At 40.6% G+C, this 18,975-nt stretch overlaps 1 protein-coding gene across 1 annotated transcript; it reads left to right on the top strand.

Moving 5' to 3' along the window:
• The first annotated feature begins 963 nt into the window (after positions 1 to 963).
• Positions 964 to 8,668, top strand: LOC146325555 (transmembrane protein 26). The gene is given in 4 exon segments (XM_084720045.1): positions 964 to 1,157; positions 3,935 to 4,079; positions 7,439 to 8,131; positions 8,134 to 8,668. Coding segments are annotated over 4 exon segments (1,230 nt in total). The 3' UTR covers positions 8,332 to 8,668.
• The last annotated feature ends 10,307 nt before the right edge of the window (positions 8,669 to 18,975 follow it).

Below are 18,975 nucleotides of genomic sequence, written 5' to 3'. Positions count from 1 at the left end.
AATAATCCAGAGAAATCCAGCGATCAGATTTAAGCAAACTAATGCAAAGCCTCCTGGAGTCTTTTAATATTGGCTGCAGACCCGTTTCTCTAACTCTTGCTTACTAATCACTGCTTGCTTTGAATTCCCCCAAAGCTCAGAAGCTTTTATCCTGCTGACTAGTTGACAGTGAGGACTGCTCACACACTGACATCATGCAATAGTTATTGACAATGAAAGCTGAACTGGGGCTATGATCAGTAATGATGCAGGAGAATACACACAGATTTTTGTTTAGGTTTTTTTGTCATGACTGGTTTGATATCTTGGCAGCCTGAGACTAATTGCTTTGTGTGAGTTTATTCCTTAAATTTATTGCAAAATGTAATCAAATGGAAGTAGCCTTTGGCTTTTGTCCATTCTTTACGCTGCAAAAGCCTTTACTGCCAGACATTAAGTTTGTCGCAGTGAGACAATAGCAAAACTATATTAGGTCCAAAACAACATAAAGCACTTTACTGTAGCAACTTTCGAGATGTTGTTAACAAAAGTTTGAAGTGTAAAGTAGCAGCTCTCTTGGCGATTTCATAATCCGTTTCATCTTTAAAATTATTGACTCACATCTTTCTTCTCACTGACAGCCCTCCTTTGGTCATTCCTTTGTATACTATACAAGCTTTTTGGCAAAATGCTGAATTGGCCTCAACTTTCATCAGCCTTTCACAGAATGATCCGTTGAGAAGCAAACACGGCACACAAATAGGAGACATTTAGTATTATGTGCCACTATCTGATACATTGTAAATCAGTAGACGTCAAGACCCAACAATCTAGTAATGGATTTTATGCAGTAAATTAAAGGGAGAAGAAGATCCAGGCATTTATTACCTCAGTTTCAGTCATTACACTGAGTTACAGCAGGTCCCATAAAACCTAATGTTACATGATAAAACTATCGTCTGTACAGGGTTTCTGTGGTGCAACATGTGTTGTCTCCTGAACGTCCTGCTGGCCTTGCTAAGTCGCTTCCTGTTTGCGGTCCACGGGGTGGTGACAGTGTGGCGAGTGGTGGCCGTGAAAGAGGAGCCTCTCTATTGGCTGCTGCTGACGGGCGTGGCTCTGCTGGGCGTGGAAATGGCCGTCACCCTGAAGTGCACCAAGAACGCCGAGTGGAAATGGTAACAATAGGTCACATGCACAGAACACAAACATTTAACATGAGTCTTAGAAATAAAGGTCCTAACTAGAACCATGAAGGGTTTTTCAGCTTGTCCCCATAGGGGTTCCTGGTAGACCCTTTTCCAAAGCTTTCTCTTGAACATCTTTCAGAGAGTTCTACCTAGAACCCAACATAAAGGGTTATACCAAGAACTGTCTGTGAAAGGTTTCACCCAGAACCCCATAGAGGTTCTACAGAGATTTTTTCTATGGTGGTACCAGCTCGCATTTACACCAGTCTTGAGCAAATCTAATCAAGGATCGCAGCAACAGAAGTTCTTGATGAACCATTCTTCACAAAAAGGGTTCCTCAGAGACAAATGGCTAGTAGAACTTCAGCCCCTTCAAGAAAAAAACATTTTGTAACCCTTGTTTATAAGAGTATATTCCACTTAATATCAGTTTTAGTATCAAGATTAGGCTGACTGACTTTTTAAAATGTTTAAAAATGTCAACCGTTGCTTTAAATTCATCACACAATAAATGTATAACTATTCTTTTTCTGTCTCTTCACAGCAATTAAAAATTAAAGAGAAGAACTGAACATTTGGAACATTTGATAAATACAAGAATATGTTCAAATGTTGCCTGAATGGTTTCAGGCATTACTCAGATATGCAGTTTGATGCAACACAAATCAATAGTGTGTCATGTTTGATCAGAATGGGAAATGTTAGAATATTCATGAATCTGTGTCATATAATATTGAGCTTCTATGTGTGGAAAGTGAAAAATCTCATGATTTTCATCTTACAACAGGAGTGCAAGTAAGAATAATGGTAGTAGTTGTATTGTATAGTTGCAGCCTCAGTATACGTGTATAAGTACTTACGGTATAGTGCAGTACAATGATTATACTGAGTATGTATCCAAGACAATTACCATTGCTAGAGCCATACCACTAGTGTGGCTAAAAATCTGCATGATCTTGTCATACATCACCATGTTAATAACAGAAAACTCTGACCCATTCTGTCCAACAAAGACTGCAGAGCAACAATGTGGTTAGCCTACTTCAACGCTGTGTGTCCTAAGTCCCACCCCTTTTTGCTCTGTGCTCCAATAAGATTTGAGAAAGCTTGGCACCTGACAGAACCTCTGTCAGCTTTTCTCCTGTACTTTAATATGCTATGTGCTAGGCTTGTCTATGTTGAAAAAAAAAATGTTGGTGATAGATAAACACATTTCCTGTGTATCTTTCGCTGTCTTGTCCAATAAAGACAAATATGTCCAAATCAAATATTGGGGGAAAAAGAAAACAGGATGGACGACCGGTCAAAGCACCATAACACATCTGAAGTAAGCTAATTTGAGCACACTGCTAGCTAACTGTCTAGCTAACAGCTGATGCAGATTAGCTAGCCAGTTAGCTAACATGTTGCAAACACTAGCTATCAGACGTTTTGTTTGATATGTAAATCTAACATTAGCATCAGCTGAGATGAGCTTAGCACATACTATAGCTAAGGAGGTCTATAGGAAACAGAAAACACATGTTATTGGAGCAAAAAAGGGGGCAGGGCATTAAGGACCAATTGAACTAATATTGACTTTCTCTCTCTAGTATGGGTCACATTGCAAAAACGCTGGGTCCTACATTTTTCATTATGCTATACTCAGTATACACTCCTTGTTAGACCATCCCTGCCTGGCAAATGCCCACATCTGTCTTCTAATGATATCATCAGGGGTGAATTTCTCCTGCTTTGCAAAGCTCTCACAGAGACAGTAGTGTAGGAGAAATTTAACTTGATGTGTTAACTTGCTGGAGTACACCTGTAACGGTTAAACAACAACACTGAGCTAATGTATTTAATGGGCATAAAAGGGTTCACCTTTGCTTCAGCTTTGGTAAAGAAATAGGTGCCAATTTGCAGGCTAAATGAACATGTACAAACCACCTGCTTGTCACCTGTTTTTGCTCTTTTAACAGGGTTGACATGAGGATGGAGGTGCTGTAGCCAGACTTTGTAAACCTGCTTTGTGTGTGGGAGTAAATAACTTCTGAACTTGTAACTGTGTGAACACTTTACAACCCATCTGCCCAGGGCAGAGAGAGGGGCAGCTTGCGTAAGGCCTGTAATATTCTCTGCCACTAAATTCTGTGTTATCCTCTGCAGCTCTTTCTCTCTTTCACTGTCTATCAAAAACAAATCTATTCCTCCGCTGTGTTATTGCTCTGTCTTTTCTCTGAGCCGATGTTCTGAGCCTGCTATCACGCCTCTGTCACAGCCTCTTCCATCTAGCCATGGAGAAAATGTCTGCTGATGGCTCGAGTCATTTTCTGACCAGCTCGCTTTTTTCTTCTTTTTCTTTAAATTTAGCTTGAGTAAACATAAACTGACACCAAAGTTTATTATGCAAGTCTCCAAAGGAAATGAGCGTTTAGTGTCACACCTCATTCAACACCAAGCTGCATCTCATTCAAAAGCTGTAGCTCTCTGGCACATAACGCAGTGAATACAAGCTTTCTTCAGGCCTCTCTCTTTCGCACTGAGTCTTACTTTGAAGTTCTCTCCTCATGGAGAAGGCTTTGCACTGTCAAGTGGGATTTGCATATATGATGAGAATAATTGCCTGTCTGAAATTCGATGCTTCTTTTTGGAAAAAAAAAAGGGGGCTCTTTCTTCTTTAGCGGGTGGCAAGAAAAAAAAGAAAAGAAAAACGTGTCACTAAAAATAACCTACCCCCACCTTTTCCCTCCCATCCTTCCTCTCCTTTGGTGGTCCTTTTTCAGGTTCTCCCCCATGGTTTTCCTGTACCTCAGTACTGTCATCCCGTCCATTTGGTTTCTGGAGCTGAGCCTGCTGCAGTCCAAGCTGCCTGTCAACAATTCGACGGGCCCCGAGCTTCATTTGCTGGCTCACATCCCGATCACAGCGGTAGGCGTCCTGACCACAAAACTGCCCTCCACGCCTCAACCCTCCACGCAGCCACATTAAAGCAACACCTGATATCTGATAAGATTTAAATCTAGCAAGGGGGAGGATAAACTATTAGTTGCAGGAAATGTGTAATAGACACATTGAGATGAAGTCCAGATAGGCTCCTGCTCGAAAAACTCTCAGATCTCTCCCCTTTTGGGGTGGTTTTAGTGCAGCTACTTTCATGTAGGATTTGGGAGCTTTTTTGCCCCTTGGCTGTGCTCGAGGCTGGGTGGCAGCTTTTGAAACTTGAAGACAAACTGTTTCAGGAACGTTGTGAAGTGTCAAGGGGGGCTGTCAGGATAAACTCAATGAACCCCGACACAATGAGCAGCTGACACACAAGTCATCGGAAGGATGTCAAGAACACCTTGTGATGTGATGATTACCAGTGTGTTTCCTTGTTTACTGTAGAAAATCATACAGGAATTTAGTGGAATCAGCTAATCTTTTCTCGTTAATTTGATGTAAATGTACACGTTTTATTAATTCAAGTTAATTAAACTTACAATTTCTGATATTTATTTTCTGAACATATGAACATGAGTTCTTCTCACTTGAAGTCTGTTGATTTGAAAAGAATGAGTGAGTTAAATGATTGTAAAGTACAGAATTCAGTCAACTCAAATTAATTTTTGGTTCAATTGAATTTTGTTTGTATAGCAAGAACTTATAACAGATTTATATATATCTCAGGAGACTTTTCATACACTGGAAGACTGAATGCTTAAATTAATTATTTGTGTCAACTAATGAGAACCTTTAATTTGTTTAGAGGTACTACTAACTTAAAATGTTGAGTGCTACTAGAATTTTCTTTGTTTTGTGTTTATTAAACTAATAATTTTTAGGTCACTTAAACACAAATATTTTAAGAATATGAAATATTGGCTCAATATATTTATTTATTATACTTATTTAATATTACTATATTTTACTAATATTATATACTAATATTCTATATACTGTACTATACTAATTTATTCAGTTCTGTTAACTTACTGTAATGAGAGGGGTGAGTAATTGCATTTACTGAAAATATTTGATGTGGCTTAATTAATCATTTTAATTTCTGTAATCAAAGAGTACATGTGACATGTGAGTTTATGAAAATTGTGGCAACTGATTGCCTCAATTTTTACTACTGACTTTGTACTACTAACTTATTTGAGTTTACAGTGTATAGAGCAGGTCTAGACCAGGGGTCAGCAAACTTTACTATCAAAAGAGCTACTTTTGGCTGAAAAAGAAAAAGAAAAAAAAATCTGCCTGGAGGTGCAACAGTTAAGTTTTCTTCTGATACTTTTCTTTTTTTGGATTTGGCATCCATAGCTGGCCTAGGGAGACGCAAGACTAGCCATCAGCAACATTTAAAGGAAAAGGCACTGAGCGATAGATATGATGTAGAATCACTTTAGACCTACAATAATGACACATGAAAATTTCTATTTAATCTTTTTGCAAAGCCTCAGGAAGCCATTGGACAGGGGCAAAAGAGCTGCAGATTGCTAAACGCTGGTCTAGACTCCACTCTTTATATCCAATAGTTTCTACCAAGAGTAAGCACTGATGTGAATGTGGTGAAGAAAAACTTTCTTTTACCAGACTCTTAGAGTGGCTTTTACATCAGAATCCAATGCTTGGATCAGAGTAAACTTGACCCCAAACTCCAGTTAGTTTGATTAATGTGAACACTGTGTACCATACCTGGGCTCTGTTCGCTGCTCCATGCCAGGGTCCACTTGAAAAGGTGATCTTGAGTCCGGTAATGTGTACTCAGGCACAGCTCACATTAGGTGTGACAACTTACAACAAGGAAGTAGGCTGCTGTTGGGTTCATGCGTTTGGCAGGCTTTTCTAAACCATAGCAACAACATAAAGATGCAAGTGTACCTGAGTACAGAGCAACATTACTAATGCAAGAGCTGACTGGTAGAGGAATGGAGAGCGAGGCACTTATACTGTAATCAGGCTCAGTACAAAGCAGTCATACCTAATGTGAAAACACCCAAAGTTTCTAAAGAAACATGATCAGCCTATTGGCAGACCTCCCAGCATGCACTGTTTGAAGAAAATGATGAAAACTTGCAGTGTGTTTCTAATACACTTTAAGAAAAGTCATGATTGCTTGTTTTAATGAGAGCACTGTGAACCATGATGAAGTTTAGTATTGAATTCAATCCCTACGCCCTTACACGTAACATTTAACAAATTCACTTAGTGAAGTTTCTCATATTGTCTTTGTGTCAGTGCTGCAGCAAAGGCACTCCAACAGGAGCAGCTGAAGCTGTGACTTATCTGCGTGAAACTGACTCTTCAAACTCAGAAAATGTTAAAGGAAAATCAAATTTGTCTGTAATTTCAGTCTGACCTAAGTGTTGTTGGTTCAACTTAGTATCTTAAAGGGATAGTTCACCCAAAAATGAAAATATAATCAATATCTACTCACTATCATGTCGATTGAAGGTCAGGTTTTTTTAAGTCTGCAAAACACTGCTGAAGTTTCACAGAAGAACAGCAATGGAGAATATCCCAAACAATTTAAGTGAATGGTGACCAGTAAAAAAAAAAAAAACAATTGGAAAAAATACCTATAAAATGCTCGTCAAGTAATCCAAGATTAAAGCCACAACATGCCATTTATTTTACTGAATTTTTTCAGTTTCTACAACTGAAATAAAGCAACAGTGTGTTACAATTCCACATCAAAATGTCTAAAAATGTTACATGCAGACATACGTTCTATATTTTGTTAAGTTGTGTACTTGCATATAGACCATACTACTAGTACTGCAGTTGCTAGTTGCTATGATGGGGATATGTTGGATACATCACATATGTCAGACAGTGAAGAAAGAAGTTGGCGAACCTGACTTAATGTAATGTAAATAAAACTACATATTAACTTTTCCATTATCAGGATTTCTGCCAGAGTCATGTCAAAAAGATTTTGATATGGTTGTTCAAGATAACAAAACCCATGATCCCATGCTGTGAGAGAGACACCATAGTGGCAGAATTTACACAGTGTGTGTTCAATATCATGTTTATTTGACTAGAATTTGTTTTGAATAATTACAAAATTACCTTTTTTGAGCCGTACTGGAGTCTAACTTTCTCAAGCTTAAACAAATAGTCTTTTTCACAGTGTTTAACTTTTTCACATACCAAGATATATCATTGTAATACATATATTTATGATGTGAATAATTGATGAAGAAATATTTGAAATATCAGGGAAACAAAGGTGATTATCTTCTCTGTAACACAAACCATGAAAAATTCAACATGCTGACAGTGCTGTTTCCTCCACCCAGGGCATTGTGGAGCTGGACCCAGAGAACTGGGTGGCTGGCCTGGAGCAGACGATGCTCATAGTGTTGGTCCTGGGTCGCTGGCTGATGCCCAAGGGGGACATGTCTCGTGACCAGCTCTCCCAGCTCCTCATGGTCTATGTGGGACTGGGCGCCGACATCCTGGACATTTTTGACACCTTCAAGGAACCCGAGGTCAAAACCAACCGAGCGGTCGTCATCGGCGGCTTGGCGCTCTTCTCTTGGGCGCTCATGCAGTTTCCCCTGGTGCTCACCCAGACACAACCCCCAAAGGGTAAGCCTCCACAGGAGAGCGTGGGTGGTGTCTCCTGCTGCCCCGGGGCTCCGTCAGCCTTTGCCTCGTGCTGCTCCAGTGAAGTATGGAGCCTGCTGCTCACGGTGGGACTTCAAGACGGCCCGTTCCTGCTCTACCGGCTCTACCTCATGGTCCAGGAGCAGGTACTCAACCAGCTGATGATCTTCTTTACCTGCAAGAACATCCTCATTGTGCTCTTGGAGCTTTATCGAATTTTTGTGGTGCAGTGCAAGCAGCCGGTTGGGGAGTTGGAGTGGTGTGCTGCTTTGGTGCTCCGGTATCGAACCAAGAGGGGTGAGGAAGGGGTGGAGGAGGCAGGTAGAGGGGAGAACCTTCATATAGGTACAGAAAGGGGCACGGAGAGGGAGGAAGATCAGAAAGATGCCCAGGTATAGCAAAGCTCAAAATGCCACGAGGCATGACTCTTGCCCTCGGGGGGGAATGGCTTTCACACACCAGGAGAAAAGTCGAATCCATCTGCCATCTCTTACATCTCAGCCGTGCTCAGAGACAGTCTCGGCTCTCTGGAGGTTCAGTGACTAGAAATAGACCACAACAGAAGAGAATAAGTCCCCACTAGAAAGATCAGAGATGAATTTATGCAACTCCCTTTGATAAAACCTTTCAAAAAAGTGGTGTTTCAGTCAGAGGAGGGTTTCTCCGCTGAAGTAAATCAGCTCAACAAGTTCAACACGAGCTGTCAATCTCCTTAATATACGACAGAATTAACAAGATAGCTGGAACTAAATCAACGCAGCTTTATGCTTTCCAGCACAATAATTCTGCCTTAATAAGCAACAGCAAGTGATTATAGGATTTCATTATGCTGTGCATACGCATTTTTAATAAAATGATGGTGATGATGACGATGGCTTTGACAGGGGACATTATTGTATGAACTGATTTAATATGGCAGAGAAAGATGGTGATAACATGTACTTGCTTAATTAATAAACCTTTTCTAATAAAGATGCTTGACAAAAACACAGTGCAGTGTTTTTTTTTTACTCTGATCACCATGAGATGGCAGTGTTGCCAAGTCAACCAAAGCCCCACATGAATGCACAGTGTTTACTTCACTGGAACATGCATGCCAGTTACAGAGAGAAAAAAAAACCTGTGAGACAGCAACACAGAAGTGTAGTTACAGCGTGGAACTTCAGCATTTGCAGTTTTTTGGGGATGAAAAATTTCCTCTATGAATCTTTTTGTAAGAAGTGATAATACAGTTAAGAAGAAGTAAGAAGGTATGTGATAAATGAACTTAAAAGATGTAGTCACCTTCAAGCTGTGGCCATGTAATGGATGGTCTGATGTAGTCGATCTAGAGACACCTCATAAAGTATAACAAGTAGGAGGAGACTGAAGAGCTTTGCTTCATTTTTCAAAGTTCATTTTCCTCTTGAGCACAATCAGCCTGTGGAAGCCTGCTCGAGAGCTCAGTGCATTTTTATTATGTCTGAAAAAGCACACTCGTGATTATGTGGGAGTTGTTCAAGTTCAACATGATTTGCTCCCACTTTCTCTCTTCTGAGAGACGTGGAAGGTGCTTCTGAGATATTCCTCCACAGCCCATAAAAGCAGAGAGACCCTTTGAGAGCCGACAGGGACAGAGAAATGTTTGAGCCGGAGCTCGGGGGTCTCAAGGTCTTGAACCTCTTTGCGGTGGAGACAAACAGCTCCTGTGCAATCCTCCTGCCTCTACCCGCCGCCACCCTTCGGTCCACACAATACCTCTCCTGTCAAACGAGGGGCTGGGATGTAGCACTCCTGCGTTTATGGATGACCCTCTCACTCTGTGTCTCTTACACTGTGTTGGGCAGACTGGGAATGAAGCGCGGCGATGGCGGCGAGTGGCAATTCAATCAGAGGCCTTTTTTGCTCCGCGCTGTATCTGTGTCCATCAAATTGCGCCACTTGGCCTGGGCTTGTAAGATGAAGATAGCAGCCGAGGCTCTGAGCAAATTAAAGCTCTTTGTTTCCATTAAGCTCTCGATGAAAGAAGAAGGGAAACATAAAGAGCCTGAGAAGAAAGAAAAAGAGCATATGTGTGTTTTCCTCCCTCTGTTGTATGTGCTTGATTACAAAAATGCAAAGAAAGAGCAAGATTTCCTAAATCGACGACTGTAGGCTACCTCCAGAGGATTTGCTGGAGAGCAGTACTTTATTTCCTCTGTTTCATCTTTCTGGCGGCACTTTGGTCTAAATTATTGATGCCGGAGCCAACTTTTAAAAGAAAGAAGGGAAAAATTAATGGAGAGTCCCCATTGAGATGTTCATTCTTCCTGCAACATAATGCTGCCTATGCTCCTAGAGTGCTCGATAATGCCCAATTTACAAAGACACTGCCGGGCAAATGACAGCACGCGGAGCCAATACCAGGGCACAGCTTCTTCTAAGCACCTGAGTTTTGGGAGAATCCGATATTCGTGTGACAACGTGATGTGGGCAATACAATAGGGTGATGAAAGAGCCGCTTGCTTGTGAAGAGAGTCCTTTTCCTCTTCAGATTAACTGCATGCTTTAACAAGATTGTGTGGGCATGTGGGAGGATGGGGATGTCAGCTGATCCACGGGCTGCCCTACATAGATAGAGAGAAAGAAGAGAGCGTGGAAACTCAAAGCCTGCAACTCCAGTGCACATGGATGTACCCTCACAAGCCCTCCGATGAAAAATATCTGTTTGCATGGAAAAGAGTGATGCCGCCTTCAGGCGCACCTTAAAAGCTTCCTACAGTGCACGTACATCGCTGATTAGATCAGTTCATTAAGTCTTACAGAGAGCAATGTCTTTACATTTGATTTTATTTCACACTAAATCTTTCAGATCTGTTTATATATCATGTTTCAGAGGACAAAGTGGAACGTCTGATCACTGACAACATATCATTTGCTTGGAGTGATGAGTCATACTGAAGGTACTCAACCAACAGCTCTTACATTTTTAGTTACAGTATGGTGCTTGGACAGATTTAGTTTTACAGCCGCTCTCCCAAGCTTTGATAAAACTAGAAGAATCGTGTCACACTCTGCCATACTTCTGCAACTTGTTGCACATCTCAGTGTGTTTTCTCTGGAAATACAAAAAATACAAAAAAAACATACCCAGTTTTATTTTTTTGAGGTGGCAGGTTGACGTATGGGTTAAAGGAGCTTTATGTAAAGACTGGCCACCTGTGTAATTTATACTCCAAAGCGCTGACAGTGTAAAGATGATTGAAGAGTCTATGCAGCCTCCCACTGTGCAAAAATGAAGCCAAAATATCCTGGGTATGAGCGGTGTCATGTAGAGCTCATGACAACATTTGGACCCAGAATCTCTGCAGAAGTGGAACTGTGCTATTCAGACCCCATCCAATCACAAGCCGAACTCAGCTGTCAATCATGATGCGAAAGCCCCTTTTTATAGTATCAAACAAATAATTGAAACCAAACTTATCAAAGAAAAGAAGACTTGAACATACACTGGCGTGATAAGAACTACTTAAAATGACAGAAATCATGCCAGAGAAAAATGTATTTATGTGTAATTTGATGTTTCAGTTTGGCACATGTCCTGTTTGCTAAAATAGAGGGAGCGCAATTCACAACCTATGCTGCAGCCTGCCGCAAGGAGGTGATCCACATGTTTGGCTTCACTTTTGAGGAGCTGTCATGTTGTCCATTTTTATAAATGTTAATGCTCCAAACAAGATGTGGACAGCATATCACCAGAAAGTTTTGTTATCCACCCCTGTTGTAAGAAACAATGCAGTTCACAGTTCCCCCTTATAGTTCTGGCTAACTTAGAAAACATATTAACACTGTAAGATTATACAGTTAGCTACCTTTATAAGCTATTGCAAACTAGTCATTGTTAGCATCAACACTGGTTTACTTTCCAGTCAAGAGGAAACATTGCAAGTTTAGACTCAAACTTCATCCCTGTGTTTGCTGAGAGCTGTCTGAAGCGGTGGAAAGCAATATCAATGCAAGCTCTTTTTTTTTTTGCTTCTATTTCTATCACTTCTTTCTTTGCTGCTGAATGTGGTTTCTTGCCCTTGAGGCAGTGTTACATCTTCATCCTCTCATGTAGGACTGAGGCCAGACTGGATGCTACAGTGACTCATTATTGCCTCTTGAGGTATAAAGTGGTATTATAAGACACGACATGCAAGAGCTAGCTGGTTAGCATGCTAACTTCAGCTATCTCTGCAACACAATAAATAGATGTCTTTTAGATAATGTCAGCACTATTATTTCTTTACATTTTGTTGATAATTTTAGTTAGTGTTTGAATGTTTTAAAGTGGCTTGCCATCAATGTCTAATTTTGGGTGGACATTTAATTTTAGTTGGAAAGCAAAGGATAGGATAGGACATTCATCAAAACTCAACTCTGGGTCGATATCAATCTCCGACTTTGGACAGACATTTAATTTGGATTGGAAATCAAAATCGAGTCGACACCAAAACCCAAAGTTGGGTTTTTGAATGGAATTTTGAATTCAGTGTCTGAAAACCCAACATTGGCTGAAAAATTCCAAGTTTCAAGAAATTTTGCTAGGATGGTAGAATGGTTCAGTTAAAAGATGCACAGTATCAACTAAAAAAAAACTGGAAAACAAAGGTACTCAAAAGAAATTCAGAACAAATTTTTCTTTTTATATTTATATTTTTCATATGTATTCATATTTAAAAGCTCTGGATAAAGGTGTTAAGTGTAAACTGAATCAATTATTTTTTTTTTGAGCTGCTGTTTCCAAGTTCAAGAATGAACGTTCATGCTGAAATAACCAATTAATCATATTGTCACAACCTAATGGCCACACAGTGAACTGGGCTCCTTTGGGGCCCCTGAGGGTTTAGGGGCAGTTGCTTGCTTTCAGTCTAGCCTTGTGTGGTGGCTGCTGCTAATTTTGTCTGAAAAAATGAAATTGCCCAAACAACTTTGCAGAATGAAGAGGATCAAGCATGTAATTGATGTTTTGATTTATTCAGAAATGTGACGAATACAATAAAAACTGTGAATGAGCAGAGGGCCTGAGCCGATCCCACATTTAATTACAAGTCATATCTTTGAGAAAAATCTCATTCCTTCAAGCAAACTGTGTAATGTCAAATAACTCTGACTCTGATATATAAGACAATGATACACAGTAAGGTGTACTTCAAGCTTCAAATTAGATGTCTAGAAAAGTATTACAGAAAATGATTGCTTGATATATTTAGACATATTTACCACTTTATTATCAGTTTCACAAGTGTGATAAATTTGGTACTGATATTTCCAACAGAACCTGAAGGCTGCAGACGTTACAATGAAATGAGAGGAGAGAGGTAGAGCCTGAGAGAAATTCACTCAACCTGAGCAGGTGCATTTCCCATGACAGCGTGGAGCATTCTCACCACATGTCACAATTTCCCTATTTTGTGTCAACTAATCAGGAAGTCCAAACACACCAAGGTGCGCCTCATCAGCCTCCGATCCTACAGATAAGCCCGTCAACATGCCACTGAAATGTTACAGCAAGAGAGGAAGAGTGAAAACAAAGGCAAACTTCAAATGAACTCCACAACTTTCTGACAGGCGTCTGAGGATCCAGCTCACACTCGTGCAACGCCATGGATGGCAAAATAACGAGCACTTCACCGGTTGTGGATCAGGGATGCTATATCGCTGCCTTGTTCTCACATAGTATAGACTTTTGAAATGGAATCAACGGCGTGATATAGAGGTGCCAATTTATAGGCCTAATTTATGGAAAATCACAGTGTACCTTTCAAATCGCTACATGTCTCATAATATTATCATTCCTCCTCCTTCTCTTTTCTGCCATGTGGTCTCCTCCCACTCAGTGGCACCTTAAACCGCCCAAGCTAGCTCGTCTTAATGAGGAACAGAACAGTTCCTCAAGTATCTCTGGGCTTCTGATTTTATCGTGAAGTGTTCAGATGTCCTGCAGAGAGAAGTCCATCTCCTTCAAAGAAATAAAAGAGTTGATTTGTTATACTGTTGGTTCAAAGAAGCTCATAGCACAGTAGGTGATCTGTTAATTTTTAACAGAGGGAAGGCCCAGTGGGAGCACCCTAGTGATAAGAAGGGAGGGATAACAAGAGGGAGACTCACCCCCATCCCCCTCATCTCTCCTCAAACTGCCTACGAACATCTGGCCATGGTAACCCATGTATCTGACAGGACTGTATCCCGAATTCATCACACTTAGCTGCAATTTGCTCCAATGCACATCAGAGATCAGAGTTTTCAGAAACAAGAACAAAAACATCTTGCAACCTGATTTACTACCCTTCAGCCCTGCAGGTACTGTTGGACGCTTCGCTGTGCAGTGACGTTGTGTCACAAAAGAATTGCTAGAACTGTCAAAGGTGGGGGTCAAGTCAACACTTGTTGGGTGAAGATCAGGCTGGCACATGTGGGCAGCTTGCAAATAGAAACTGGTTCTCAGAGTGAGACAAAATCCCTCTAGAAGAAAAAGAGCCTGAGGTGGTGCAGTGGAACCATTCAGTCCTCCCAACTATAGGATAAAATAAAATAGGTTTGTTGTTTGTTTCCTTGTCTGATGCTTCTATCTGCAGGACTGTGCCTTCACTGTTACCAATGACCTTTTCATTCATATGATCATTTTTCTGGTCTGCCACCTCTATGGTTAATGTTTGGCTTGGTTTCTGCAACTAAAGCCCCTTTTCCAAACACATGTGCTGACTTGGCTTAACTCGGTTTTGTTCAGCCCAGCGAGGATGGGATTTACATCTCACATGCTACAGGGCCATCCTCTTGATGGTGTATCTTTCAACTGATGACACAGTTGTCTTGAATTGAGCAGCTGTAAAATGGTGGAGAAACACATTTCATATCCTAAGAATTCTTCACACTAAAAGTCCCCCCATATTTTGTTATTTAATTATTTTTTATCATGAAGCAACACAATCAGAAAATGTTGGGTTTTCATCAATAATCAATGTACAGCTGAAAATAAATATAAAACAGTAAAATAAAGCAGTTTCTGGAAAGAAAATCAGGGCAGAGAAACTAAATTTCATACCACAAAGATTCAGTCAGAAACTACAAAAATACTGAGAGTTGAACACAAAGGGACTTTTAAAAACATATTTCTCTCTGGTCCTCTGCAGAGACGTGAGGGGGAGAAGAGCAGTTGTCATGGGTTGGCTGTGGTTGGTCACATGTAAACACAACCTGCTTTGAGGTTGAGCCTGCTTCAGCCCTATTATGGAAATGGTCCATCCTGGGCACGACTCAACACAGCACGGCATGTTATGACTGGGAAAAGAAATGCAAATCACCATGGCATGGTTTTACTTGGCCAGACCAAAAATGACAACGGAAACACAGTACAACCCTAGTTCTTTAACGGCAAGAAAAGACCAACATTGACCGATTAGCTGTCATACACTTTGTTGATCCAATCCGCATCAGCTCAACCTTTAGCTAGTATATGATAGCTGAGAATTTATTTAAAATTGAATGATAAAGCTACGACATTCAGTATTCACTGAAATTCAGTGTGTTGCCTCATGATCTGAATGAGTTTGCTCGGCTAATTTCTGATCCAAAGACAAACCAAAGTTTGAAAAGACCATTAGCTCCTCAGGTGTCTGATAACTTCGGCTTGTTGTCTCTCAGCCTTATTTATATTCATTTCATTTTTCTCCAGTGTTAATTGCTTCTGTAACCAATTTTATGCAGATTGCAAAAGTGAGCAATGAATATGAAATCCTTTTCTAAACAGAGCATTCTGAATTCCTATCCACATGGCAGTTTTGGAGATAACTGCTCTGACAGCTAGCAGTTTAGTCAGTCAATCTCAGGCCACAGAGGATGTATTGTTGAAATATTAATTGGCCGCCTCCTTTGCCATCCCCCAGTTCCTCTGAGCTGGGAGAGCTGCCACTTTACCCATTTCCAATCTACAACATGGCCTCTGGTCATAGAGGCCAAGGCCACGTCGGGACACCAGTTCTAATGAGGAAATACAGTCGGCTGTCTGACTGGACGACATAATCAGGACAGTTGAGTGCACTCGATGAACAAACACATTTTTGAATTTAGCTCAAGTGTTGTTTGAGCCATACGCCTTGTGATATCCCTGCAGTGTGAAGCTGATGTCCTAATTCTGTCCTCTGCGAAAGGGGACTGGCTACTCCTGACTCATTTGCACTATATTCTACCAGCGCAGCCAGAAGTTTTTAGTTGGAGAAAGACGGGTACCTTCAAATGCAAAGCAGTGGTTCTAAGCTGAACTAAAACTTAATAAAAAATACAGAATGTAATGCAATTCACTGTCACTGCTGTTATTTCCCCTGTTAGTGTAAACATTTACAGTACTGAAAATTAAAGCAACATCAACAACAACAACAACAAAAACCTTTGGACCATAAGTCATATAGATGGCAAGTGTAATATTGTCGAAGGGAATGTTATAAGGCCTGTATTTGAATTTACCTCCCAAACTGAAATTTGTGCAAATGGGGGAGAAAAGTCAGCTGCAACCAGCATTTATGACTGTGACTGACTGAGCGACCTGTAAATCAACCAGTCACAACCCAGATACAATCTACTTTAAGCATCAAATCCCTGGTGAACAGTTTGCTTTTGTGATTATTAGGAGTGGGTGTGTGAGTGTTATTTTTTTTTTGGATCAGATTGGTTTTAATTAGTTATTTGATTGTTTAAAAACAGGGTTTCATGCCACAATTGACAGCTGAGCTCTGCTTGTGATTGAGTCAGTCGGCTGAGGAGATGGGAACTGGAAAGCAAGTCTCCAACATTGGTCACTACTGTGAGAACTCTGGCTCCAAACGACAACAGCAGTGCAAGATGGCAGTGCTCGTATCAGGGATGTTTTGGCTTCAGTTTTGTACAGTGGGAGGAAGAGGAGAAGTGTTGTCCATCTTTTATTCATGTCAGTGGTGGAAACCAACAAGACCGCAGAACAAAACCCAGACAGTGTACTGTGCACACACGCTAGTTATCCTCTTAAAAACAAAAAACAAACAAAAAAGCATTTTGTATTTGTTAACTTCATCATTAACTTTGTATGATGAAGTTACATGAAGCTCCTCGGGTATCTGAGGAACACTTTGATCAAGTAAATAAAATAACTGTTGGTCTGTTTCAAGATCAATTGGCATAAAAGCCCTAGACCCTCCACAGGTGTTTTCAGTTATTTTTGCTGAGTAGACTTTGGACAGTTGGGCAAAATGACACTGGGGTGTACATAAGGTCATTGACTGCCTTGAACTAATAAGAATGATAAAGGTGTAGTTTGTCAAACCTTAACAGGTGCAACAAAGCTAACAAAGGGAGGTCAGTCAAACCGTCTGTACGCACCTGAAATGAAAAATCACCTGTACCATGAGACCATTAACTGCAAATTAGATTTCAGATTTTAATTCAGTGGACTAAAAACATGAGTGAATGCTCTGGCACACAGTGCACTGCAGTAAGAGCCTGACCCTTTACTGCTTACTGAATTGATTTTGCATCAAGAGTCGATGTGTGGACCTGAGTAGAGTAGTTGCTACCTTGGTAGTGGCTAATGAAGATCCAAATAAATCAATCAATCAATTCTCAAATCGAAGTACATATAATTAAAGTCACAGAGATTCTCACTGATTCCCACCCCAAGTGATTGTAACGTCAGTATTTTTGTATACTGCCATTGTGTGTGTGTATAAGCCAGTTTTTAGGTGAGAACTGCTCTAACCAATCAGGGGTGAGTCTGTTCTGATACATCATTTTAAGTTGATGCAGAAGCACAGAAATATGCTTTTGATAAGTTAGCTTATAACAACCCATGCAGCTGCCTTGAACTCATCCACACCTCTTGCCATTCTTCTGTCACTACTTTTCAGGTGTTCATGAATGTAGTCAGGTCGCTTACTAATGTCCTCATTTTTTATCCTGCTTACAAACCTCCAATTGATTAATTGTTTCTCCAAATGCAGCAAAACAAAATAGGTCAAAATATATAAGACATATGCTATTAGCACCCAGGTGTCAGTAGCAAAAGATGCTGTTTGCACCTGGGGTGGAATAGCCAGTCTGGTTATTTGTAGCTGGGGTAGAATAGTCATTGAGGCTATTTGCACCCGGGGTAACAGATATGGCTATTTACACCCAGGTGAATAGAGCCACATTGGCTATTTGCACTCGCCTGGCAGAGACAAGCCATTATAATAAGTCAATGTAGTCTAAAAATTAAAAGTCAACACTGACATCTACTTTCACATGGGACTTAAATCCCAGTCTCCTGGATTGGGGATTGGGATTCAAACCAGAGTCTACCAGGGGCATGTCTTGAGTTTAATCCATTCATCCACCACATCCTCCTCTCTACACAGAAATTGTCAATAGTTTTAACTAAACTATGAGATTGGGTGCAAATAGCTGAATAGCTGCTGTGTAACTTTTCACCCAGGTGCAAATAGATGCTTAATGTTTTAAATTCAGTCCTGTTTAAGTGTGTTTTTGGCATAACTATTAGAAGTTGTCAATGTCAGATCATTCCAATTCTCACACATATTGACTTTCATATCTTCTAACAACAACGAGACCTGCATTAGATTTGACATTTAGTTACTGAGAACCCAGCCAAAGAAAAGTAGTGTTGGTGTGTTGTCTGTGCCTTCGATTCCGTCAGTTTTCTTGGAAACAGCGTTGAGTGGGCATTAGAGGAACTGTGATGAATGCTTCTGGGTATAGAGCACACAGTGCATCTTATATACAGTACATAATGTCATTTGGATCCCCTTTCTCAGGCAGACAGAAAAATGAAGACATCTTGTGAAATAATACTAAGAAGGAGTTACACGGTGTGTCTCTAAAGGAGGTGAGGCTCTGACATGATCTGTTATGTGAACATGTAATGTGTCAAAAAGAGGGCTCGATAGTGAGAAAATGCTTTCACTTCACTTTATGTGTGTCTTCATTGACCTGACAGGCTTAGCTGAGGAAAATGCCCCCGGCTTTAATGGCACCAATGGGCTATGATGTTGGGGTTCTAGGTGTGTGTGCGTGCGTGAGTGCATGCGCGTAAGCTAGCACTTCTTAAAAGAAAATAGAAAGAAACAGAGAAGGCAAATGAGCGCTGTACCCACTTGCAATTTGAGCCGCGCTGTAATGGCACAAGTAGTCCCCAAGTGAGTCAATATAATCAATGGGAGCATCGCAGTTGTGAGAGAGGAGAGCCTGTTCCTTTTAATGG

Source organism: Lutjanus erythropterus, chromosome 6, assembly GCF_056507025.1.
Source record: "Lutjanus erythropterus isolate fLutEry1 chromosome 6, fLutEry1.hap2, whole genome shotgun sequence".
In the NCBI taxonomy this organism is placed as follows: Eukaryota; Metazoa; Chordata; class Actinopteri; order Lutjaniformes; family Lutjanidae; genus Lutjanus; species Lutjanus erythropterus.
This window is presented reverse-complemented; position numbering and strand designations above follow the sequence as displayed.